Source organism: Passer domesticus, chromosome 1 (genome assembly GCF_036417665.1).
Source record: "Passer domesticus isolate bPasDom1 chromosome 1, bPasDom1.hap1, whole genome shotgun sequence".
Classification (NCBI taxonomy): Eukaryota; Metazoa; Chordata; class Aves; order Passeriformes; family Passeridae; genus Passer; species Passer domesticus.
The window spans coordinates 19,002,128-19,028,542 of record NC_087474.1 but is presented as its reverse complement, the minus strand read 5'-3'; the positions used below and the strand labels follow the sequence as shown (position 1 = coordinate 19,028,542).

The following is a 26,415-nucleotide window of genomic DNA, read 5'->3' as shown; positions in this document are numbered from 1 at the left end:
CTTACTTACAGGTGGTGCTGCTTCAGGGCTGGTTTATGGCTCCATTCCTCATGGCAGCAGAGTGGCACCAAGGAGCTGCAGGGCTGGTGGGGAAGGGTTTACGTGTGCCCTTTCCAAGAAGGATTGAGTGTCCAGGGATCACAGAGTGTCCTGGGGGCTGGGACTCTGGGGGAGTTCATCACAGTCCCACCTTTCATTAGTGCTGTGATAGCATCAGTGGTTTTGTCCAGAGGCCAATGGTGTGTCAATTATAACTGGATTTAAACTCTGCACTAAAATTCTGTCTGCTTGTTGGTGATCATCTTTTCCCACAATTTCCTTTGGCAGCTGTGTCAGAAGTTGTTGCAAAGAGGAATTTTAAAGAACAGCAAAATTTGACAGGCTTTGGGCAGGTTACAGGGCCTCTGTATATTTTCTTATCAGACAAGATATTTTAAAAAAAGCAAACTTTGAGTGCATTTTATTTTGATTTCTGCTCCTATTGCTCTAGCTCAGGAGACATTTTAGTTTTGAACAATCACCATAACTTAGCAGATGTATCTGAACTCCTAAAAAGCAAAATATTCCTTAGAGAATAATTTTCTTTATGCTGGTTCAAAGACAGCTTATTAAATTCTATGCTGTAACTATTACGGGCTTCAGGAAAGAAAAAAGTAAAACATTTGTAAAGTTAAAAACTAGCTTTACTTAGAACTGTGAGTTTAGTGACAACTGTTGTTTGCTCTAATAATGGTGAAATGTAGGCTGCTGCATCACTTGTGATGGGCAATTTCATTGTTACACAGACACAAATCATGGCAGGATTCGATCATTGCTGGGATATGCTGACATACTGCAGCATGTGCATGGCCACTGTTCTCAGCTGTAGTCTTTATTTGCTGTTTTTCTTGTAAATCTGAATTTATATCAAAGGTGGTCACTACAGTCAGATTTTTTTCACCTAGATTGTTGCATGTCTGACAATAAATTGTAAACACTCCAGAAAAACCTGCCTTAGCGTGTCACTCCCATGTCAGTTTCTTACAGGGTAGAGGATGATTCTGAAAAGCAGAACAGTGAAATTTAAGGTTTTGTATGGCTTTTGTCATATGAGGATCTAATATTTATATGTTACGTGGTATATTGCAGTTATTCTTTGCTCCTTTCCTCTGCTAATGTCAGAAAAAAATACAGGCAGTAAGCAGGGGGTTAAATTCCCACTCAACAGGCGTATTTTTGGTTTCTGTAAGGGAAATGTGAGTGGAGCTCAGTGCTTTGCAGCGGAGGGCAGCACTCCGTGGCAGAAGCAAGCATCCAAGGGAAACGTGGCTGGCAGCAGACATCCATGACGGGAATGAAACACTGTACCAGCTCTTCCAGTTTCACAGGGACCTCGCGTTTTCCAGCTGTTTACCCTTGAGATGTAAAATGGCAATTTGGCATAGGCTAACAGCCCGGTGTGATGTGAGCATCTGCGTAAAAGGCTGCACATATGGAGCATGCCCAGTGGTATGAACAGCCTGTTACCCCACCCCCAGCCAATCTAGGAAGAGATGAAATGAACTTTGCACTTGCAAATGTCACTGAATACATTTTGCACAGGATTTTAAAAGGTTCTTTTACAAGCACTATTTTTAACAGCCAAATCCGCCCCCCAAAACAGAAAGGAAAGAGCCCTAGGTATTTTTCTGTGATTGATCTCAGTTTATGATCAGCTGAAGGATCTCTCACAATATTTCCGAAGCTGGTTTTATTTCATGTTTTTATCATTGAAGTTGAGATTTTTGAAGGTGGTGTGGATTTTCGGGAGTTTTTTTGAATTTTTTTTTTTTCCATTTTTTCCTACTGGCATGAGAAAATTTGAGAATTTAATTCCAGTAGAATACTTGGAAACAGTGAGGCTGGAAGCTTGAAAGGCAGAGGGAAGAGAAGGAAGGCTCTCACGGCAGAGCATGGATAGGAAAGGAGCTGTGATTCTGCAGTGCTCAGTGTGCACATGTTTTATGAGATCAGTGCCGGGCGCTGCAGCTGCGGACAGTAACTGAGCTGTCTGGCTAATGAAGGCCACCTGGATCAGGCTTCTGAAAAGAGCCAAAGGAGGACGTCTGAAGAATTCTGATATCTGTGTAAGCCCTGCATTTTCCTTATCACCTTATATTGTATATATTGCAAGGAGGGAGAGGAAAAAGGTGGTGAGGAGAGGACAGTTGTTTTCATTCTGATTGAATTACCAGAACTCTATTTTGTATGCAGGGAGATGCAGAGGGAAAGCAGAGCTGTCATTATTTATAGAGCTGTTCTGGCATTGTGGCTGCTTCCATTGTGGTGATACAGGGACATGTGTTGAGTCCAGACGGATTTTATTAGTTGGAAGTTGATTTGTGGTCATTTGCATGTCTTGCTGAGGGGCAGAGATGGATATGAGCCATTTGCTGTTCTGATGGGGAAAGTGTGTCAGGTAAAGACACTGCCCTAAAATAAAAATGCATAGCAGAGATTCAATCTCTTAGCAGTGATATTGTGTAATGGTAATTATTGATACTAAATTTGTATTTTGATTATAGAAAGTCTGTTTGCTTGCTATTTCTGTCACTGTTTAGAGTTCTAATTTTTATGGAGCCATCCTTGAAGCTGCTGTGTGTCCTTCAGCCCTGCACTGCACCAGTGCTGTAAGTCTCCAGAGAAACTGGCTCTGCTTGCTGAAAAGCACACAAATAAGAGCGCAGAGATAGGGCAGGAACTAAAACACTGGAGAAGACACCTGCACTTTTTGAAAGTTTCCTGAAGAAAATGTTTATGTAGATAGAATTTCTTGTAAGTGAATTTCCCTTTTGGTCAGTTAGTCTCTGTTCAGTGATACAGAAGTAAGAGAAAAGGCAAGGTGTATAAGCACTTCTACTTTTTTTTTTTTTAACATCAAAGGAACTTGTGACATTATTTTTCCTTTTGTTTTGCAGGGTTCGGCGGACTCCTACACCAGCCGTCCATCTGATTCAGATGTATCTCTGGAAGAAGATAGGGAAGCAGTGCGGAGAGAGGCAGAGCGACAGGCCCAGGCACAGCTGGAAAAAGCAAAGGTAAGGGTATTGTTTCATGTTACAAACTCATAAAATGCTTGGCTTTAAAGCAGGGGTTGAAACTAGATGATTTTTAAGATCCATTCTAACTCAAACCATTCTATGATTCTTTGTCATGTCATCCATTAGTGATAAACTGTTTTTAATGTATTAATATATAGATTGGAGCTCTTTTAAACCTTCCAGACAGCACTTGAAAATATATGTTCCATGAAAAATCACTTAGAATCAGTTTTCTGTAACAGGCACTTGATTAACTTATGTATTTCAAAACATTCTTATTTAAATGTGTGCATTTCTTCTTTTATTAAATACAAACATTTGTTGCAGTGTATAGGGTCAATGCTATGAATTCTTACTGAAGATGTTTCTGAAAGTTTGCTCATGGATTGCCAGGGCACTTAATGCTTTTACAGTGTCAAAAATCAGCCCTCAGTTGAACATCCTGTTCATCTCCCTTCAATGAAGAAGCAGTCCCTAAAAATCATATGTAAATAAGGAGAATCTGTTACAAGTGTGTTTTTTTCCTAAAGGCTTCACTGGCTTTCTTTACAGTTTGTGTGTTAAGTGACCCCATGAGTCATTTGCTGTAGGTCTTCTTCAGATTTCTGTTCTCTCCATACTCCTGGCAGATAGTGACAGTTTAGTAAAAAAAAACACTAAATGAGCTTTAGGTCTTTGCTGTGTGTTTATATATTTTCCATTAGATGTATTTAGGACTGTGAAGGTTTTAGCAGTGAAACTGGTGGGCTTGTTTCTCTTTCATCTGTGCTACATCTTTAAATAATACTTCATCTGTAAAAATTGTGCTCAGTTTATTTATTATCATTAATTTATCACTTCATTCAAATTTTTCGTTTTTTGTTATGTTAGCTGCAAGATTTAAATGTATTAACTGTTTTCCAAAATCTGATTTTTGTTCTAATATATTTAAATACACCATTGAGATCCCCCCTTAGATCTACCTACCGGATTTACATTTTTCTCTCACTTTCTCTGAGTCCCTTCCTCCATTTTGCCTAGTTTTTTAAATTCTTTATCTCCTTTCCATCTCGTATTCCGTTTAATTCTCCACTGCCAGCTTCACCTCTCCCTGTTTATGCCACCTGTTTTACAAGGGCTCTTCAGAAATCTGTGAGTCCAGATCACTTTGCTCTGTAGCTGATCATGTGGTGAGGACCAGCTCTGTAAATAATACAGTACTATAAAGCACAAGCAGACATCTTCATCAGGCCAGAAAGCCTGAATAGGGAAGCCAAAAATGCTTTTTGAAAATATAATTGTTAACTGATATTTAATAAGAGCTCCTACAGCAGCTTTTTAATGAGCTGCTGGAATGTGCCAAGTGTAGGAGATGCTGAACATCTCTTTGAAGTTGGATCTTGCTGTTCTGGGATCAGTGTAGCAGAAACTCAACAGAAGCAGCTCACTTCTTCCCTTCAGCCTTGTATATCAGAGATTGCTGATTGTAGTCAGGAGTTTCAATTTTATCAGGGGTGGATTTTGCTATTTTGAGGGTTTTTTTGCTCCTGGGAAAGATTATAAGGGCTGCCCTGAAATTCAGGTGGAGTTTTAAATTTTATCAGTAAATGCACAATCTTGAAAAGAAGAGTTGAAGTTATAGTATCTTGCAGATTAATCAGGGTAGCAGTGCAGTGCTTACTGCTGAACTGATGCATCCCTTAGCAATGAGTAAATCTATGCGAGTGTTGCTATGGGAATTTGGCTTACTGATGCTGGCTTGAATACATGGACAGCCCTTATGTAATATTCATGACCTCTAGCACAGCTGCCATTGTAGTTTGTAGAGAATCTGCTAGCAGACCTTGACTTCTAAAAGCTGTATTTCTATACATAAAACCAATGTTCCCACTCCAGCTGGCATGAGATATAGTCTCTAGGTCTGACACCGTCTGAAACTGTAAGACAACTTGTGAACAGTGAAAGTAGTAAAGGCACTGCCAAAACCAACCTGTTGTAACAATGGTTATTCCAGTCATAGAAAACACAAAATTAGTTATTTGAATACTTTTTCCTTTAAAACAGATTAAGGCTGGAATTAGATAAACATTCTTGTTTCTCTAGTCAAATATTAAAAGGCATTCCAGGATGTAATGTATTGCAATAATTTTATGTAGAGGCTGTAACAGTGTAATATTTAGCCTAGTATAATATTTAAATTAATATTATTAAACAAAATATTATGCAAAATTTGTGCTTTTGTTTGAAATAAGTGGTAAAAAATGTGTTTAAATTAAGCCTAACTCGGTAGATGTAAAATATGACAGGGTGTGGTTTTTTGCCTTTATTGCTGGTTCAGTCCTTCACCTCCCTGAATCACAGTAAAATTAATGAAGCAGCAGCTTCTGGTGGTGCCTCCTGGCTGCTGTCAGCCCCAGATGTGTTTGACACAGGCTGCAGGTTTGCTGCCTGCTCCCCACGGCTGCCTTGCCTATGTCCTGACTGACTTCCAGGCAGAGGCAAGTGACAAAGCTGCTTTAACTTTTGCCTTTTTTCATTGTGAGAGGAAGTGTTGATCCCAAATAAAATCATTACAAATGTATTTGTCACAGGAATTAGAAGACGGTGACACACATGAATAATGCAGTGGTGGAGGAAAGATGATAGTGAATTAAGGGTAGATAAAAAACTATTGAACCATGTCACGCAGTTAATGAAAAGAGTTAAATGACATCCATTTTCCTTTATTACAGCTAGGGAAAACACCTTAAACAGAAGATAAAATACAGTGATAGATCAGACAATACCAAATTGTTAGGACAATTTTAAGATTTTTAAATTTGTATTTTTATAGCATCTAAGTGCTTGTGTGACATGAAGCCTGAATGTGTCTTTTATACCTATCCAAACAGGGAAAATAAAAGCAAAAAAGCTCATAAGGAAATGCACATTCTGGCTACCTTTATTTATATATTTATTTATTTAATACAAGCATTGCTTCTGTGGAAAATGGTTAAGCATATTTTGCTGACTCACTTTGGCATGTGACTTACTGTAAGGAAGGTGGGGCCATGGGCGCGTGTTCGGAGTCATCCAGGGACAGAAAATTAAGAGGAAGCTGATGAGGCTACCTGCAGGCCAGCATCTACTCCTGAAGCAAACAAATCTGAAATGAAGCTGTTAAGCTCAAAGCTTGAGATGCAATGATCTTGATTAGAATTGCTTAGCAATAAAACTGCAAAAAGGCTGGGAATTTTTTGTGTTATTGTTCTTGGTTTTGTTTGGTTGGTTTGATACAGGGGAAGTAAAAACTGAAGGAAGGCATTGAGAATTTCCTCAGTGCTCTCCTCACAGACCATAACATATGCTAAATCTAGGATAAAGAGAGAGGACCTGTGTTGTGTCCAGGTAGGGTATGCTAATAGCATCCAAGTCTAAGGGCTTCCATTGGTATTTTGCTGAGTTTCCTATTTTCACAAAACCATGAATCTTCAGCATTGACAAGCCAAAAAAATAATGACATTAATTGTGTTTGGCACTAATAATTTAAAACCCATCATTTCTACAGTCTAAAAGCTTTTTAGTTGTTGAAGGATGATGATTCAAAATAAAAAAAAATTACTGTCAAAATGAGACCATGGCATATGAGAAGTCAGTGGTTGTGTTAATAATTAGAAATCTTAATTCCCCTCAACTCTGCTTTGTTTGCACTCCACCCAATGCTCCACTGCTAGCATCCTTTCAGGAGTTCGTAAAAATTTGAAATATATATGCTTCTAGTTTTAAATGTTGTTAAAATATTATTTATCTTAAGACGGTGAACCACTGAAATTTTGGTACTAGATGTCCCTTTTCTGGGTCTGAGGCAATGATATAAGCTGTCACATTTTTCTTTTTTTGATGTGTGCTGTAGTAGTGATGATGGCTTGTGACTGTGAGTAATAATGCAATGTCTTAAATGTAATGCAGTGCCTCCATGCATGGTTTGGGGACCACAGCTTTGAAATGTGTAGCAGGCTGGGATAATGCCTACATAGCTCTGTGAGGCTGAGGGCATGAAAAAGATTGTCAGATGTAATTATCCAGTGCAGTGTGCCAAGACTAGTTATTTGAGTATTTATTCACTCTCAGACAGGTTTCACAGCCTCAGAATGACCCCATGCTGCTAGCGGGCAGCTGCAAAGCTAGTTGAGGTATGTCTGCTGAAGCTGCAGTAGCATTTTTGACAGGCCAGAAGTGCCCATCTCCTTGATGTGCATCCTTATGTTATGTCAGCTTGTTCCCTCATGGACAGTCTTTCTATTTTCTCTCAACTGCCAGAATGTCATGGTGCTGAGCAGCACACAAAGCTATAGCAACACAGGATAGTACTGTTAGCTGTTGTGTGTGGTAATGTTTTTTTCACTGATTTCTTCTCATTTGCCCTTATGTTTTATAATATTTTTATTGCATGTTACCATTTAGATCACTAATATTGTGTCATAGTTGCTGGGATCACATGAGAGCTGGCACAGAGGTCTAGCTGGAAAAAGAATGAGTTGTTGATCCCAAAGTACAGTTGCAAATCTGGTTGTTGCTTAGCTGCAGGTGAGTTCTGCATTACTGGACCTGCTCAAATCAGGTTACAGATATTCTTTTTCTTCATTCACTGCTGCTGTTTTTTCTTGGGTGTGTAGCACTGGGATGTAAAGCAGCTTCCTTTATACTCTTTGTGACCTGTAGTTTTTTTCTGGTGTGTATTCATGATGATTTTGTCTTCAATTGAAGTGTATGTACTAGTGCCTGCTGTTATATTGGTTATTTCCCTGAACAGATTATCCCTTTTTACTGTTGGGCTAAATTGTTGGGGGCTGGAATTCTTTCTTCCAGTGGGGTCACATAACCTGGAATCAAAGGTCCCAGAGACAATACCATTTCTAATTAGAAGGCATCGATTATCTCCCATTCATGCCATGATTGGAGTGATTAAATATGTTTACTAAGTAGCATTTCTTCTTTTGCTTATTGGGTTTGAGTAGAAAAAAAAGAGTGCAGGGATATTAGCACAGCCTACATTTATAGACCCAGCTGTAAATACTTTAGTATCCTGGCTTTCTTCACATAATAAGGAAAAGAGATAAATTGTCTCCAAGGAATGGATGCAATACTGAGACAGCATTTTGAGGTTCTGAAGGACAACCACAGCTCTTCTGCCTGCTCTTTCACCTGCTGCTTTCACATGAGCCTGCTCCCTTGGTGAGATGTTTTCGTAGTGTTTTTTCTGTATGGTTAAATTACCACATAAAGGGCAGCAGTGCCAGTGGAACTTTGTGTAAAACTAACTAACTTCTTTATTAAGAGCAGTGTGAAAGAAGTATTTTAACTGAAGTAGGTGTCGTAAGCCAGGTGCAAACATCCTCTCTGGATGTTTTTCTGCTCCTTGTCCCACAGGTCCCTGGCACACCCAGCCAGTGGACTGTAAGCTTCTGCTGCAGGCTGGTACTGCACAGGTCACAGCAGAGATTCCTGAACCCTCATGTGCCTGCATCTCACCTGCGGCTGCTGAACCAAGCTGCAGATAAAGTGTGCTCGGGCCAGCCCTCCCTGGGGCTCAGGGGTGGTGGCTGATGGCTCTGGGTGTTGAGCCAGATGTGCACGTGGGGGTCAGCAGGAGCTGCTGAGTGTCACAGGAGCCATACAAGAGGATGAGAAGTGGCCTTGGGGATGTTCTCGGTGACTGGTGGGGAGTGTGGCAGGGGAAAGGAGGAATTAAGGTATGTCTGCAGGCTGCTCAGGCTGTTACAATGGTGAGCAGTTTCACTGATATCAGATTGAGGCAGATGCCCCTGGTTGCTCTAAGCAGAGAGATTTCCACTTAAGACACATATGACCTGGTTCATTAACTTTCTTAAGGTTTATAGGGTCTGATTTACTCTCCAGCATCCAAGACAGTAATGTAATCCAAGACACTGTAATCCAGAACTTCATTTTTATCAGCAGCTGCTCCACCTATTAGATACCATGTTTTTTTGTTGTTTTTTTTAATGGTTAACATACACATTTTCTACTTTAAAGGAAATAATGATTCAAATGTGGAGAGGAAGGTAGGGTTTCAGGGCACAAAACATTGTTCAAGGTAGCTACAATGTGTGTGATGTTGGAATATAAAAGTCTGTGGCTCTGGACCTCTGACACTGAGATCAGTTCAGGTGGCCAGAGCATAGTGCTAATAATGGGCTATTTACTTAAGATCCTTGTGGGTCCCTTCCAGCTCCAGACATCCTGTGAATCTGTAAACAGGAGCATAAAGGAATTGTTTAAGGAAGACATGCACATGTAACAATATCTGTATGGGCTTGTACATGTATATATATGCATTTTATGTATCCATATACACATGTATTAGATAACTATCACTGGTGACTTCAACTGGCCATTTATATTCTACAGCTGTACAGCCTCCTGTTGTAAAATGGTTGGTTTGTATGAAGGGAGAGCTGTGGTACCAAAGTATTAACTTGTGCAAAAATGCAAAGGTTTTGTAAGAGAATAGTTATCCTGGGATTAGAGCTGGAAGTGGACTGTCAAGGGGTTTTTGGAAACAGGAATGAGTTGGAGTAAGGACTTCAGTGCAGGCAATGTGTGTCTCACCTTGCACAGGTGCCCCAGCTCACAGTGACATACATGAGGTGGCACAGTGCATTGGAGAATAACTTGTTTGGACAACAAAGCCCTGTGCTTTCTGCTTCCTGTGCTGAGGGGACTATTTTCCAACCAGTCGAGGAGCTAATCTGATTTCTGTTGGAGCAGACACCTGGCTGATGTGTATTATTATGCAGGGAAGTACTTGTCATCTGCAGTGAAAACAAACCTCCAGACAGTTCTTGAGTCCTTGGCAAAGATTTTAATCCCTTTCTTTCTCCACAAACCAAGCTCCCAAAAATTGGGAAGAAAGAAGAAAAAACCCACAAGTATCTATAGTTTTGCTATATATATAATCAGAAAAAAATGGAAGGAAGCTTCAAAAATAATCTCTCTTTTTCATCATAATTGCGACTTGTTTTATAAAATTACATGCAAGATGCCAAGGAGTTCTAACTATAGGTAGCATTAGAGTGCTTTGATACAAAATTAGACTGACATTAGATGCCAATTCTAAAGTGTTTCCTTTGGAAAATTTAATATTAGTTACATAAACTAGTCACTGGTTGTATAAAACTTTAAAAAAGTAAGTAGGAACTCAAAATAAACCTGTAATACCTGGGAGAAGGATACTCTGTGTTCCCAGGTTAGGAATATTTTAAGTGCAAAACTCAGCTTGAACTGTGAAGAGCGTCTAGATTCTGCATAATTCAAAGTATTATAGGGATTACTTTAAAATGAAGGTTCAGAGAGGTCCCACTGATGCTTTTCTGCTTATGTCCTGGATATGTTCTGGATATTTTCTGGATGTGTTCCTGCCATCTTTTTCTCTACATTCTGTGTAAAGTCCGTGCATATCCTAGAGCAAAAAACTTCCCCTAACATTCATCTGTGGACGCTGCAGAAAGCTCTGAACACTTCCTCTCTATATTGACCTCCAATCCTGCTTTGAAGTTTTCCTCCAGGGTTTCATAACCACCTGGGTTGTGTTCCCACATTAAATATGATAAACACTCTATTTTATACTCCTAAAATGATCATTCCTGAGGTTAAATGTATATACTGAGATGCATTTTAGGCTGCCACAAAACATCAAAGATTAAACAGACATTTATTCTTTGTGAAAGTATAGATAACCATTTACCCTTCTCGTTTCATTTTGGTCATGGAAATGTCGCCAGTGGGCTTTAGTCCTGTAACTTTCACATCTAGTTTTATTTTTACTTACTTGATTGAAATAATTCAACTCTATTAACAACTAAGCAAGCAAGCAAATACTTTTATTGAATCTGATATGAAATCTTAACATATAAGTTTCAAATGGTATTATCTAACTTAAGATATTTATCACTGAAATATTACTTCTTGGAGTTATTTTTTTAAATGCCTTCTTCTCCTTGCTAAATAGCTAGAGGGTGATATTTAAATCTGATTTTATTGTTAGCACAACCTGCAAACATTAACTGTTTTAAAAAATGGTTCAGTGTCAAGCAGTACAATGGTGCAGAAAATTCAGATTAGTATTGTTGCAGAGAATTCAAGAGTGTCTCCCATTTTATTTCTTTTTACTATCTCCAGCTTTACTTTTCTTAATACTCTCTCTGGCCAGATTTGGGTGATTTTAGCATACTGTAATTGTTATATTAATTTTTAGTTTATTCAAGTGGTTGCCTGTCATAACTGACATTAAAATAAGAACTTCTAATTCAATTATTCTTAAAAGTGAGGCTTCCTCTTGCTTGTTGGTGTGTAAATATGTGAGTTAAATACATATTAGCCAGATTGCTCTTTAATCTCATTTTGGAAATTTTATCAGATACGATACATATTTTCAAGGTGATTTGTTGTTTACATCTAAAATACAGAATCTAGTTTGAACACTGATGATTTATTTTCAGTATTTTGAACAAATCTGCATTTGACAGGTATGGAAAGCAGGGATGCACCCCATGGTTTGAGTTTTGTTGTGCAAATATGCTTGTGTTATTGAACTGCAAGTCATCCCTTTTCAGTGAGTGAAGGAAAAACCAAGGGAAAAAAACAACTTGAAAGGGAAGATGAAGGATCAAACTGCAGCTGCTTTGATTATTTTGACTGGAGATGTCAGATTGTTGAAGTGAGAGAAGAGATGTGCATGCTGCTTTTTGGCTCTATCCATTTGGCCAATTACTTTAAAATGAATTTTAAAAAGTTTTTGGATTCTAATATTTAAGCTGGGGTAAAACATATGAGCACAAAGCATCTGGGGTTACTCTGCATCCCTGTCACCATTGTCTGTCACAAGAGAAACACTTTCTCACTGAAGTGAAAATGAGAAATGCTGGGAACCTGCCATCTTGTAAGTCAGCTGTGCACATTGCTTTTAATAATCAGCAGTAATAAATGGCAGGAATTGGAAAGGAAAACCTATTTCTGGCTTTCAGAAGCAGTCAGATTACAGATGACCGTATCCTTCCCAGAGGAGCTAGAAGGGAACTACATTTATCCCAGCTCTCTCATTCGACCCTGTTATTCCCTTTTTGCAGTGAGGCACGTGATTCACTCACAAAACACATATTTCCTTGCATTCTGCCCTGGTGTTCCCTGGTAGTTTAATCCAGTTGAGATAAAAGACAGGCCCACCATGGAAGTGCTCAACTCTGCTGCCTTTACAGTAGCCATGGTGTGTTCATTGGACCTGGTCTGCTGGGGTTGACCGTGGTCCTGCCTCATCCAGCTGCCTCCAAGGGTCTGAGCTGCCTTCTGCAGGCACAGGGATGTGACAGGAACATGAGGAGAGAGGAGTGTTCTCTGTACTTGTCCCCACTCAGCTGGCAGTGACCTGGGGACCCCAATAGCTCCAGCAGCCTGTGCCAAAGGAGATGGGTGCTTTCCTTTGGTGAGGTGAGGGAAGACACAGCTGTGCTGGTGTGAATGGCTGTATGCATGTGAGCTCTTAATGAAACCCTTCCTTTTCCTCAGAAAGGAAGAGGTTCCTTACTCCTAGATTTAAACTCATCATAAAATTGCCAGGTTAAATTACCCAATGTAATCCATATCTGCCCTCTTTGCCTTCCAGAGCAAGAGTTTGTCTTGGCATTACACTCAATACTGGGTAAGGTCTCTGAGGGAAGAAGCTCTCATGGAAGCCCATGATTACAGTAGAGGCCTGAGGACAAGGTGAGATTAGGAAAGGATAGAGGGGCAAAATTGGAAGAGTATTTGGAATTTTGGAAAGGAATAGACGCTGTGGATTGACTCTCACAGCCTTGTTCTGTGATTCAGCTTGAAGAAAATCCAGTGGGAAAGAAAAACAAGGAGCTGTTCTTGATTTGGCATTCTTGAGCAGGTTTGAAAGACTCAGCTTCTACCTTGTATTTCTCAGACTTGACAGCATTTCTCTCACACCCTTTGACTGTGCTGTGTCTCCCTGGCAGCAGTTTCATGGCAGTGGCTTTGGCTCACAACATTGTTTTGAAAAGTTTTTATCTGCAGCTGCTCAGTTCATTTGTTTCAGAAGAGTCACTTTGAAGCCAGCTTAGTTTGTCCCAGTGTGTATGGTGCAGCCTTGTAGGCAGCGGTGTGCTGTGCTGTGGGGAGTGCCCCAAAGCACAAGGCTGCAAATGTAGCATCCCCTTTTCAGCTGAGAAATCTACCTTCTCCTCTGTGAGTTGGGATCTTGCTCTTAACCTCCTTCTGATCGTAGTTTCTGATACAGCAGGACGTGCTGTTGGGTGTTTGTTTACCAGCTGGCAGTGAATTGATTACTCTTAAGGACTTTCCTTCAGAAGCTGTCTGATGTGAACAGGGACATGGCTACATACTTGCTGCTTAATTCCACAAAAATGAGCAAGACATAAAAGATCATAAAACAATGTATCTGCTTTACCTGCTTCATTCTGTCATGAATGGATAAGGTCTTATTTTGGTCTCAAAAATTAAGTTTCAGTGTTTCTTCCTGAACGCCCGTGCAAACCCAGTAGAAATTTTGTCTAATGCAGTCTGGTGGAGAGTTGTGTTCCAACAGTCAGAAGTTAAACCACCTTTCCTCCTTAAATTTCAGTGTATGTGGCAGCAATCTCACTCTATTCATCAGCTACAGGCTCTCTGCTGTTACTGCAGGACTGCTGCACACTAGGACAGGAATGAAGACAACCATAATTCAACAGCTGGAACATATAATATACATACCATCCTGCATGCATCTTTCATGTCATCACAAAGACAGTTGTAATAGCTTTTTCTGAATTTTGTTCACACTGGGTTCTTGAAGCTATGTTCATTAATTCTAGACACCATGAATGTCTGCTCTTGTACATGACTTCCTACAGAGTCTCCCCGGGTGTTTTAATGCTGACTTGAAGTTCTCACCACAGTGATCTGTTGACAAGAAAGACCCCCCACACTACATGTGATAAACCCATTCCCTTATGAGAGCCTTGAATTGTGGAGATGAAAGACCACTAAATACGCCATAACTGTATCTGGTTCTCAGATGTTCATATGAAACTAAATTTCATCATATGTATATCAGTGGTATAAATTTTGTTAATTGTCAACATAAAAATACTTCTTTTGAAAAACTATTAAAAAATTGAATCATAACTGATACTGTCAGGTTTCTTATGTATCTATACAAAACAAAATAACTTCAAGTCCTAAATTCATTTATTAGAAGTGATATGTAAAGCGTGTATTTGTTATGTGAGATAGTTCATTTAGGTGTTCATACGGAGTATTCAGTGTCAATACTGCTATGATGTCTGTTAAGATTCTGTTTATGGTTATAGCACCAAGCTTTAGACATAACAAAAGAATACTATGTTAGTTCTTTAAAAAACAAAACAAAACAAAAACCAGAAAAATAATTGGTGTTTTTCACCAATAAGCTCATATATTTTCAGGAATTTCTATATACCATGGGTAACACAGGAACCTCCATGTCAAAACCCCCAAATTTTCTTGTGTGTTATAGCTATTTATTTTGTGTTGAATAGTTTAAGGAGAAGTAAAAAGTATCAAGTGACAAAATACACATAAGGATTTATGTCGCATTAATACAGCTGGAAAAAAATTCATATGCTGATCCCTCTTCCAATTCAGACCTAAGAAATATCTAAGCATTTGAGAGATATGTGGGAGACCCAGGTTGGATACCATTCTTCTTGATTTATATCAAGGAATTAAGTTAGTTTCTTTTGCTCAAGTTTTTTTTGTAATTCTTCTTATGGAGTCACCCTGAAAGCTTAGATGGGGATAAAAGTGGAAGGTCTTATCACATCAGTTAAATCTGGTAATACTCTTTTTTCAGTGAAAGAATTTTGAATGGAAATAATAAGATAATATAATATTTTTGGGACAGTTCAGAACGTACAGTTTGAATTTACATTTTAAATTAAGCAGCTAATCAGAGTCTAAGAGCACACATTTATATTGTTCAGGGAATATAAATTAAATTGATCAATCTGATCAAATGCATTGATTTTCAGAGTCAAAATATGTTTTTTGTAGAGTTTTTTCAAATTTTTGCAGAATTCTAAATGTTAAAAAAGTATTTTTTACTTTTCATTATTGTAGATTTTCGCTTAAATAAAAACTCCTTAAGTTATTTTCTAATAGCTTTTCCAGTACACTCAATATTTTTTGTAACTTTGATTCTTCACATTTTATATATAAAGCTTGAGATTTCTAGTGAAGTACAAGGTCTTTGATACAGTAAAAGGGAGATAAATTGTTGAAGATTCAGCAAATTAAGTGCTATTTCTTCTAACAAATGTTGAGTAGCTGCTGTGTGCTGCTTTAGCTACTCTGAGGACAGAAACAGCTTTAGCAAATGTTGGGCCCTGTGTGAAATCAGTATCTAGTATGCATGTGAGAGAAACCTTCTGCAGAGGTGGGGGACGCACATGTTCTTGCATAACACTGTCAAATTTAGCAGTCAGTTGAATAACACCAAAAGAAATTTCATGCATGGAGAGTAAGGCTTCTCTAATTAGCTGTAGAAGTCCAAATGATGGGGGCTAAACACTCTATTATAGCAGTAAAAATCTCTGCTGTAAATCTTCCATCACTATCATATGTAAGGAACTGCTGGGTGCGGTGGCCAGTGGTGTTACAGAAAATTTAGTTAAAAGCATCGTGGTAAACTACTGCTTGTAGCTCACTGCATGTTGTCTGAGGCACTCTGTGTTTGCAGAAATTTATTTTATTTTGGAAGAGGACAGAGAGAATAAAATCCCTCAAATCTTCTTTAAACATTCTGCAGATGTATCTGATCCTTTTGTTCACTTCTGAATCCCAACACACACTTCCTCAGTGTATCCCCTCCAGAATGGCCAACAGAAGCTTTAACACCAGATTTTCCTCCGGTCTGCTTTTAGAGGTAGAAAACATTTAAATTGCTTCCACTTCCTGACCTGGTTCAGATATTCCACATCCTTGCTAAAAGCCTGCTCAGGCTGGCATGGAAAGTGAATAGTGTTGAGACCCATAATGACACTGTCTTTATGGAAAGTGAATAGTGCTGAGACCCATAATGACACTGTCTTTCTCCCAGTATCTGCTTTGAGACCTGGTTTCAGCTGCATTAAAGAGTGAATTTCTTGGAGCAGCTTCATTACAGAAAAATCTAATAGATCTATTTAGCAACACATACACCACATTTAAATTATTAATTCATCTCAGGGTCAAATTAGATAAATATATTTTAATGTCGTTCTAGAACTTAAAATTAAAAAATGTGTTCTATAAACTTGAGCTGCCTTCTGCAGGTGCAAATCTCTCCTAAATCTCTCCTATTTCCTCTTAAGTTGAGAGGAGGTATGCTGCATATACAGAAATCCAGTTTTAAGTAACATTTGTTTACTGTTGAATCTTTAAATTGAAATATGAATTCTGTATTCAAGTCTTAGTTTACTCATTATATTTATCCTAGTTAAAGTAGAAGTTAGATGATAGGCTTTTTTATTTTTTTTAATTACTCTGATCAGTTTGTAATGTCTATCAAGGCAGGTACTTATTACATGTATAATGTATGTATGCAAATAGGAGATACACGTAAAGAAATGAGCCTGCACTGACTGTGAAAGAAGTGTGTTTGTTTGTAAGTAGGCTGGAGTGAATTTCTGCATGTTAAATAGTGAAAGAAATTCTTTCAACTTTGTCAAAATGTAGTCCATGAAACTAAGTGCTTTAATCTCACAGTTACTTGAAGAAAGACATGAGTCATCAACCAAATAAAGTTTACATTTTAAAAAGGAACATATTCCAATATTCCAAATATACTGTGTTTAAATATGTTTCTAAGAAGAATTAATTTGCTATTAGTTTTGTTTCCTGTTGGACTATACTAATTGGTTAATGATATAAAAATTAACAATTTACTATAGGTGAATGCTGTGATCCAGCTCTCTTGCTGGAATAGCCATTACGTGACTGTATAGTGAGAATGTTGGCTGAAAGGAATTGAAGATATGCATAAAGCCATGTCTGAAGGTCATTCTGAATTAAGGCTCAATTTCATTATTAAAATACCCTTGAGAGTACATTGTTAAGATGTACTTCATAAATAATAAGTACATGACATCAGATCCCGGGCCATTTATCTCACCTCTATATTTCTCCAAAAGGTACTTTATATAGTGGATATTTACTTTATATTTAGATTTATGTTGTTAGTCCTAATTTCCTGAAATGCAAGGTTTGTCTAGATTTCATTAGAACAGAGGATTGCGTCCAAATCAACACCTTGTAGGGCAACTACAACAGCTCAGTTTGGTGCTGGGTTTACCATAATTTTCTCAATCCGTCTCTATATTTTACCTGGCATCTTACTCTCTTCAGATTTCTAATTCTTTCCTTTCCCCTTTTCCTCAGTTTCTCCTTGTTAGTCATGATGAGGATGTGCCCAGTCCCTGGGCGGCCTGCTCCTTTCCTTCCTGCTTGGCTGGAGCATCTCTGCAGGCAGACAGTGGTGCAGGGGATGAGGAGGGGCTGGGGGCTGCTGCCTGTCATGTGGGAAGATGATGCATCAGCATCACAGTAAGAAAGTGTCATTCTTGGAAATCTTGAAAGCTCCCTCTTGCTTAAAGGGGACAGAGGAAATTATAAGGGGAAGGCTGAGACCTGCTTTGCAGAAATTCCTTCATCACCAGTAGTTGGCTCCTCAACTGTGGAAGTAAAACCAACTGTGTAGACAGCACACATCATCTATCCTTCATTGTCTCATCTAGTTGCTGGTCTTTTTCAACTGTCTTCATTCATGTCTTTGCCAAGCAGGCAGCAAGTTGGGTGAAATTCTCAATGCCAGAATTAAACTCCCTTGAGAGAGAGCAGGAACTTTCTTCTTTTTACCAGCAGTGAGAAAAAGGATTGTTAAATGTGTGAATTCTTTCCAAATGCACACTTGTATGATTTCCTTATAGTTCTTTGGTGGTTTGGGTTTTTTGTATTCTCATCAGGAATAGAGCATTTAATCCCTTCCATTTCCTTTTTAGTATATTGATGTTTTGGGGGTTTTTTTTGGTAGTTAGTTGGCTCTTTTAATAATCTTATAACGTGTCAGACATTTTTCCTCTTCTAGGAAACAAAGACTAGTCCACAGAATGAGAGTAGTGTTGCTATTGCTGCTTGGTTCCACGTTTCTTTGTTTGTTGGCTTCCTTAATGTTGAAACTTCCTGTTCAGTTTGTGTGTTGTGATTACAAAGACTGTGAGGTATGTGCAATATTGATAAATGTAGTAGTCTAGTCCACTAAATGTCTGTCAAGTAGAATAGGACATCTCTATAGTTGATACATTTTTAATTACTCTCTTCTATTTGTCTGATGGAAAAACACAGGCAAGTTGACGCTTTTAGTATTGAAAGTGTGGTTAACCATTGCAAATAATGCCATCACATTCATCTCTGTTGCATTTTCTTTCCTTATTTTCTTGCCTTTTCTTTCCTCCTTGCTGAGCTTCCTTTGCTTATGTTTGTCTATGACAGAGGAATGCTGCCTTTCCACAGAAAAGAAGGTGCAGTGGTTGCAAATCTAATGGAACATGAGGTGTTAAACTGTTCACGCATTGACCATGTCTTATCGATATCCTTACAAGATTACTGAGTGGCAGTGAGAAATGCTTCATGTTTTCATGCCCTATTTATTGGTTGGAGTTATCTCTTGAATTTCCAAAGGTTCTGCTTTCCTTCACTCTAACCACCAAATATGTTCTGTAAGCTCACATGGTGGTTGGCACCAGGCTGCAGATGAGGAGTGCCCTGAAAGGACTATTCACTGTTCTGTGGTAGAGAATTTGCAAACATTCATTTTGGAGGGACTCTGATTTTATAGCCCTCAGCGTTATACATGGAAAGGATAAAGACAGAGATGATATTTGCCTCTTGAATTCTGGGTGTGGCTCTAACTTTATTCTCCTGTATGAGAACATTTAGTACTTTCAAAGGCTAAAACCAGCTCTTGGCAGTGTAAAACTGAACAATATTTAACCCAAAATATTCCTCTTATAATTTTCCTTACCAGATGTATGAGCATGTAAATGAGAGAAAAAAAACAATGTCTAAATCTGATTTATATGATTTATAGTCCCGCAGAAGCAGAATTTTTTGCAAACTTTACCTTATGGTGTTGCTTAGTTTGAAAACTAGGGAGACCAAGGAGAAGGTTAGCTGCAACATCAGCTTGGAAAAAAAGAGCATTTCAAATTTAATTTTTATTAAAGAAAACAGTACAGGTATGGCTTAAGTGACATAGGGATGGTTGTGTCTGTCCCTGGTGCATTAGGTTTATTTTTGCACTTCTAGTATGCTTCCAAAAGTATAATAAATAGAATTTTAATAATTAGCCCACATTTCTACAAATATTTTTTCTCTATTCAACAGAAAAGCATAACTCCAGCAAACTTTGGAGTTTGGTTTATTTTTAATTGTAGTAATTAAAAAAGTTAATGTATGTGTGATTTTTGAACAGAGTAGAATGAAGATAGGAGAAATATGATAGTGAAGCTATTTGGCTGGATGCTTCTTTGACATTTTTGAAACAAAACTTTGAGTGATGTGGAAAAGAACCATGATTAAATGCTGTCCATTCATCCAGCTAAGTTTATTTTTTAATATATATTATTTTTTATATTTTTGCATGTTTTGAGGAGGCAGGAACATTTGAGCATTGTCTGTTGTAATCAGTAGGGAGAATGAGCCATATTCTACGTTTGGCTTGTAAACACCAACGTATTTGATTTGGGAGGTTAAATTCTTTGGAGAAGTTTTGTTGAATCATTACCTGGTTTTGAGTCATAAAAGGAATGGACAAAAGCAAACACTTCATATGGAAAGCCAGGAATTTATTGTCAGTTTAATAAAAGAACTATTGTTATTCCTATTTCAATGGTTTACAATTATATGCAGTTAAAAGTATATATATACGCACAAACTTTGTGATGTTTTCCTTTTTTACCTCTTCATCACTGCGTCCTGAGGTCAGTGGCAGCTGCAGCTGCTGTGATCAGGGTGGGACTTACAGGAAGTCATCACAGCATCCTAACCGGTGGTTTCTTCCTCTTCCATACAAGATCCATCATAATGTTCTTACCTGTTTGTCACCATGCTTTGGGGCTTGCACTGTGCTTTAATTCTCCATTACAGCTATTGCTGCTGGGTGTGCTTTATGTGTGCTGATAAGAGTTATTTTTTATCTTCTCTTTTTATCCCCTAACACTGTTATTACACAGTGCCTGAATTGAACTTACTGCAGAATGTTGAGGTTTATATGCTCCTTCACTTGCATCTTTTCCTGTGAGCCTTTGAAAGAAGATTTGCAGGGGTATCAGAGAGGCATCATGACAGCACCAAGGGTTGAGGGGCTGGGCAGGATTTTACTCAGTTAATACACAGTTAGCCGGAGAATGGAGAGTGGATGTGGTGAGAGTTGTCTGAGAAAGAGGAAGGAGAAAACCCCAAAGACATTTAAAAAACAAAAATTGATGAGATTGGAGCAGCACAGCTTGTGATGAAGTGACAATGAAGGAATTGAAATAAACGGAGGGAAAAGATCAGAGAAGTAAATGCTGTTTCCTCAGTTGCAGACTTCAAGAAGTCCCAAGATTAACATCAAAAACGATACTTTTTAAATGTGCTCCCAGATTTCTGAGCCTTTAGGCAATGTTTGGAAAATATTTTCAAGATTTATTTTACATTTGTAAGGACTAGAATATAAGCCTTTTTTTCTTTTTTTTTTTTTCTTATTTTTTTCTTTTTTTTTTTTTATGACAGTTTGTTGTGTACCTAAATTACAAAATTTTAAGACCATGGACTTAAAAGAGCAAGAACTAAATAATCCAAGACTTGAGACTTATGCATATTGGCTACACTACTTTCTTGCTTTCATTAAGCCATTAACTGGTGGGGAGGGGAGAAAAGTGTATGTGCCTTGCTGTTTCACCTTTGAAAACTGTCTCCTGGTGCATGTGGCTGTCTGTGCACCTCTGCTTCTACATTTCAAATCTTCTTTTTTGAATAACTTCAGCAAATAACTTAGCTACTCCAGCACATTACTGCCTTCATGATTTTAAGGTTTCTGGGAATTAATGGAAACAGTGACAACAGGTGAAATGTGATTAGTGACATTTAGAAAGTTGATAGTATCTATTCCAGTTTTTCTTTTGTGTCAAAGGGTATACAGAGCTTCATTTTTATTTATTTTTTTCTTTCTGAAGTGAGTTTGTATCTCTGAAAACATTCTGGAATACATCCTTAAAAGATGCAAACACCTGGAAAGAAGACTTCCATTTATCAAGAAGAAAATGCAAATTAGTTTTGAGTTTGCTCTCCAGTTGGGAGTTTGCTCTCTAGTTTGAGCAGCTTTAGCACTGTCAGTCCAGAAATTTCTGCAAAATTTGTATGAAAAGGCTTACAGAAAAGCTATATAGCATATAGATTTAGTCACTGCTGTCAAATTTCTATATTTAATCAGGAGTTATTATAGAAATACTCCTCTTAAAGTAATAACAGTGTCACATGAGAATTATATCAGAGAACTGTTTGTATCTCTTATGGTTATGACCTAAATTATCTATATTTAGAGCACATCACAGATCTGAATACCTGTGACTTCACATTTTGTACTGTGAACATCAAGATTTAGTTAGTCATGAATGCATGCAGGTAGCAATATAAGCTTCTATATTGTGGCCTTTTAGATCTGTACAGCATTTTTCCATGGTAAATGCTCCCATTTTTTAAGCTGGTTACACATCAGAGGAAGAACAAAGAAAAAACTCTTTTCCATGATCTTAGTCTGTTTGTGCTCACATACATTATACTTGTAAGTATTTACTGTGCTGGTAATTTTGTATTTTTAAAGAAAATACTTACCACTTCCTCCTTGAAAGATGTGTTACTCAGGATTTCTATCTTGCCAACTTCTCGCTTGAGATTGGTTCTTCAATGTGATATTCTTTGAACTTGGAAGTTATATATGTGATTTTTTAATTACCCTTTGTGATACTTGGTCATTTTTTCCCAGGATTAATGTCAAATGAAAGGCAATTTATGATTATTGCATTAAAGTAATGGCTTTCAAAATTGATAGGTTTATCATGTTATTTGCAAAGGTTACTAATGGAAATAACAGCATTGAATGGAGGACAGTAACCCTACTAAATGGGAATTGATCATATATTCTTGGAAAGCTAATTTAAATTCCAGAATCTTGTATTAATTGCAGAATTGTTACTGGTAAATTAACGTGATGAAACAAGAAGTGTTTTCTGTTCTGAGCACTCTCGTTTCATTATCACATCTTTATAAAGATTTGTATTTTAAATTAGCAAAAAATATTATTTCAAATCAGCTGGTTTATCACACTTTGAAAGCAGTCAGTTATTTATATTTTCCTGTCATGACAGTACCTTAGAGAACACTTCACTATTGGTTTTACCCTATAGATTATTGTACATTAATGAATTTTGCTTCCAGTTGTCCTGGAACATTCTGATGGATATAGAAGTTGTCTCCCAAGATCTCTCAGGAGCAAAACTGAGCATCTGACTCTGTGCATGTTTAGATAAAACTTCTACAAAAGACTGAGAAGATTAACTTTCTCTGAAATACAGTAATTTCTGGAAAGTGGTTGTTATTATTGCTTCTTATGTAACTTCAGTGATTCTTACACTTTCCGAAAAGGAATTTGCTAGTAATTTGATTCAAACCTATGACTTCCTAATCCTAATTAGTTTTTAAGCATCACTGGGGGCAAGAAGTCTGCAACTTTTGATCAATACAGCTTTGTTACAGTTTAGAATAAGAAAATTAAATAAAAATTTAGACCTTGTAGCACAATTTCAATTTTTATATTAGAAAGAGAAAATTTGTAGTAGAAGATTGGTCAAAATGCAGGGAAGAAGGGCTGGAGATCTGTCATTCATGGACTGCTTACACAATCAGTAGATTGTGAATTGCTTTCCCTTAGCTTGCTTTCGTCAGCAGCCATAACCACAACCAAGGCAGGGAAGCAGCATTTCTCCTAACAGTTTTAGTGGAAATGTCTGCTTAGTCTCAACCCTAAACTGTCTTGCTGAGTAAGATCCTACATAGTATCTTCTTAAATAATTCAATAATGCACATACTACATGTTCAATTTTGTATTTTAGCTGAATTATATAGGAGGGTGGGACGTTTTGCCTGTGCAGAGGGAGGAGGCTCCGAGGAGGCTGAGCAGGTGCAGCCTCCAGGAACTGCTGCTGTGGGGACACGATGGCAGAGCAGCACCAGAGGACAACCACCCTGTCCCTTGGGGCAGCTGCCTCCTGTGCCCAAGGGAGATGGGCTTCCTCCTTCCTCACCTTGCCATGTCACTATTAATGAGCTCCGTTAAGTTAATAAGGATTCAACATCTTGAGTTTTGGTCAATACAAACACAAATACAGAAATTCCTCAGGTTTTTTTGCAGTTCTTACTTGCGTTTTTCACTTAAGTAATTTGTTGTCATGGTGTGCTGTGCCGTTCATTCTTCCTTGGACATGAATGTGGAAAATGGCCATACGTCAATACACTTGAAGAGAAAGGGTTTGTCAGATATTACCTTGCTGAAAGGGTGGTGTAAAATCAAGACTGATCCTGCTCATTTTAACTTACCAGGGAATCATATTAACTTTTGAGTTAACTGAGCAAATGGTTCTCTAAGTTTGTGTGGTGTCAGTAGGATGTCCCAGTATTGCAACCATAAAATACTAGCTCAAAAAATGCTGTTAACTTCCATCCTCTTGGAAACCAGGGAGCCAGGAGGGAGCAGGGATATGATACTGAATGCAGAGCAACAATTGGTGAGAGCGCTGCAGTGGTCAGTAAGATTTCTGAGGAACAGGACTGCCAGAGAGTGCAGCCAGGCTGCAAAGGCTGAAGCTCGACTGGACGCTGGAGAGGGATTGTGATTTTTCCCTTTACAGCCTGTTAGCAAGGGGAGCAACAGAGGTTTTGGCTGCAGCTTTGCCCTAACCTGGAGGAATGGGTTTAGCCCAGTGAAATCCAGCAGCCTGTTGGGAACTTCTCTAAACTGCAGAAAGGCCTGTGAGGGGCAAGAGAATTCCTGTAGTTAAAGCTGGAGAGATCCTGAATATCCTGGGAAGATGCTCTGGCTGATAGGACACAGTATTCTTTTCAAACACAAGACCTAGTGAAGTTTATAGGAGTGGCAGATCTGAACTGGCATGTCTTCAGTGCCACCTTCAATTCTGTCCTCTGGCTGGGACCACAGTTACCGTGTTTTGTAAGTTGCCTGTAAAGGTGACAGAAAAATTGCATGTCTTTTGTTGCACATGTTTAAAAAACAAACAAACAAAAAAAAAGATACTCTTAATGTTAAGATATTGTAATATTGTGTGCTCAAAGTATATGCTTTATCCTGTACATCAAAGACTTGAATTACTTGGGAATGTTCTGATTTTCCTCTGTATGTAAAGGAAAGGGTAGCAATTTCTCAGCCTAAGAAGCTTTTAGTCCTTTCCTTCATATGCATTGCCCATTTACAGAAATGCTAGGTTTGGCTTAACATGGAAGTTTACTTTTCTGGCCTTTTGGCCTTTTTCTATTCTTGGCACTGGTTACAAATTTGGGTATTTTTTAATAGTGAGCTGATTTATTTTTCTTTAGTCAGACATTGATATCTTGGATTTCATTTAACTGGTTACTTATGTGTAAGATCAAGATGGAAAAAGAAAGCAGCAGATCTATGCCACTGTGATCTCATAAACAAGTTCATTTATAATTTGGAAAAAAAATATTAACAAATGAAAGGTAAAATATTCACAATACTTGAAACAGTTCATGAAATGCTGATGGGAGAGAAATGACAAGACCAGGGAATGTAATGGTTTGTGAGGTTATGGGAAGCGAAAGCTAGTCAGCTACCATTACCCTTTGGTTGACCACTTTGATATGGTGAACACAAAGGTTAAAGGTTTCGTGTTGTTTGCTTCTTCCCTTTTCCTTCTGGGAACAATTGCATCCCTTTTCTTGGCTGGATCAGCAGTAATGTCCTGACCTCATGAGACATTTTCCCAGGAATTAAAGTTGCCTCCCTCTGTTCCCTGCTCTCCTGTGTCCCATGGGATGGTGCTTCTCTCAGCTGCCTGACTAAATACCCCCCTCAGAGAAGGAGGATGTGTCTTCCAAGGACTTTTCACTGCAGTGGTAGGATTTTCTCTTTCCAGAGAAGACACAGTACTTATGATAAAGGATGTTCTGGGTGCTTGTCTCTGCTGTGCTTTTAAAAGCTATAAGCTTTTCCTAAGCCTCTCAGGGGTCACTGGGTCATCCATGGCTTCTGCTTTGCAAGGAATTCATTGGTTGGTGTTGATGTTAACAGTTCCAGTCTGGTATAATGTACTAAGCCAGGGAAAGGCAGTGAGCTCTTCACTGCTTGAAACAGGGCAGAAAAACACTCTCATAGGTGGCTTGAAAGAATGTAGCTTTTTCATAGAATGTCTTTATGTTACCTGTTGTAAGTTTAATGTTTAACTGAATTTGATATTTAGAATAAAAAATGTAGTTTGTAGACTCCACATCTTTTTCATACTGAACTCTTCTTTGTTGAAGCTGTTGTGTTACTGGACTACCACAAAGTTTTCCAGTGCTACTATTTCCAGTGCTACTATGCTGGTTTTATGTGACTTGGTTTATGTGTTTTGGTTGCACTGTTTACACATTTGCTTTTATCTGCTCACCTATCATCACAAAATTCAAGAGTTCTTGCTATTAGTATTAAACTTCTACTTCCTCTATCAAATGATAAAATAAAAGACTGAAAACTTTGTGGGTGCAGAGGTTATGGTGTGTGGGAACGCTTCTTGGATGGGCACCAGAGCACAGTGGTGGATACTCCGCATAAAAGTCTCACACTTTTCCTTTTGTTTACTGCTTTTCCATAGTTCCAGTGGCTCCAAAGGTCAAAACAAAGAAAAGTACAGTCTCAATGCAAAGACCATTGTAAATGAACACCCTGTTGTTCTTTCTGAAATCAGAAATGGCCAATTTGATTCTGTGCAGGAAAAGGAAAAAAAAAAAGAAGAAGAAAAACTGTGAGCAAATAGCACTGGTTCTGGTAAATCAGAAGGGTTTGGGCTTTGGGGGATTTATGAGAACATCAAGTTACATAGCCAGAACGCATTCTACTGAGCTGTACTATAAAAAAGGGGAAATACTTCCAGCTCAAACTCTGTTTGTAACTTTTGCCTTTGACTTATTGCATAAAATGAGGATAAATAAAAAGAATTAATTTACAGTTGTAACTGATGAGAAAAGTTCA

At 38.2% G+C, this 26,415-nt stretch overlaps 1 protein-coding gene across 11 annotated transcripts in view; it reads left to right on the top strand.

The window, feature by feature from the left end:
- CACNB2 (calcium voltage-gated channel auxiliary subunit beta 2) overlaps positions 1–26,415 on the top strand; it is a 246,585-nt gene that overhangs the window by 159,282 nt on the left and 60,888 nt on the right. For 7 of the 11 annotated variants that reach the window (XM_064408489.1, XM_064408472.1, XM_064408499.1 and 4 more), the window contains one exon: positions 2,937–3,056. In XM_064408489.1, coding sequence (XP_064264559.1) covers positions 2,937–3,056 — 120 coding nt within the window. Of the gene's footprint in view, positions 1–1,497; positions 2,106–2,404; positions 2,438–2,936; positions 3,057–26,415 lie in introns of those variants that run through there. The other 4 variants (XM_064408505.1, XM_064408545.1, XM_064408516.1 and 1 more) reach the window with 4 other exon arrangements.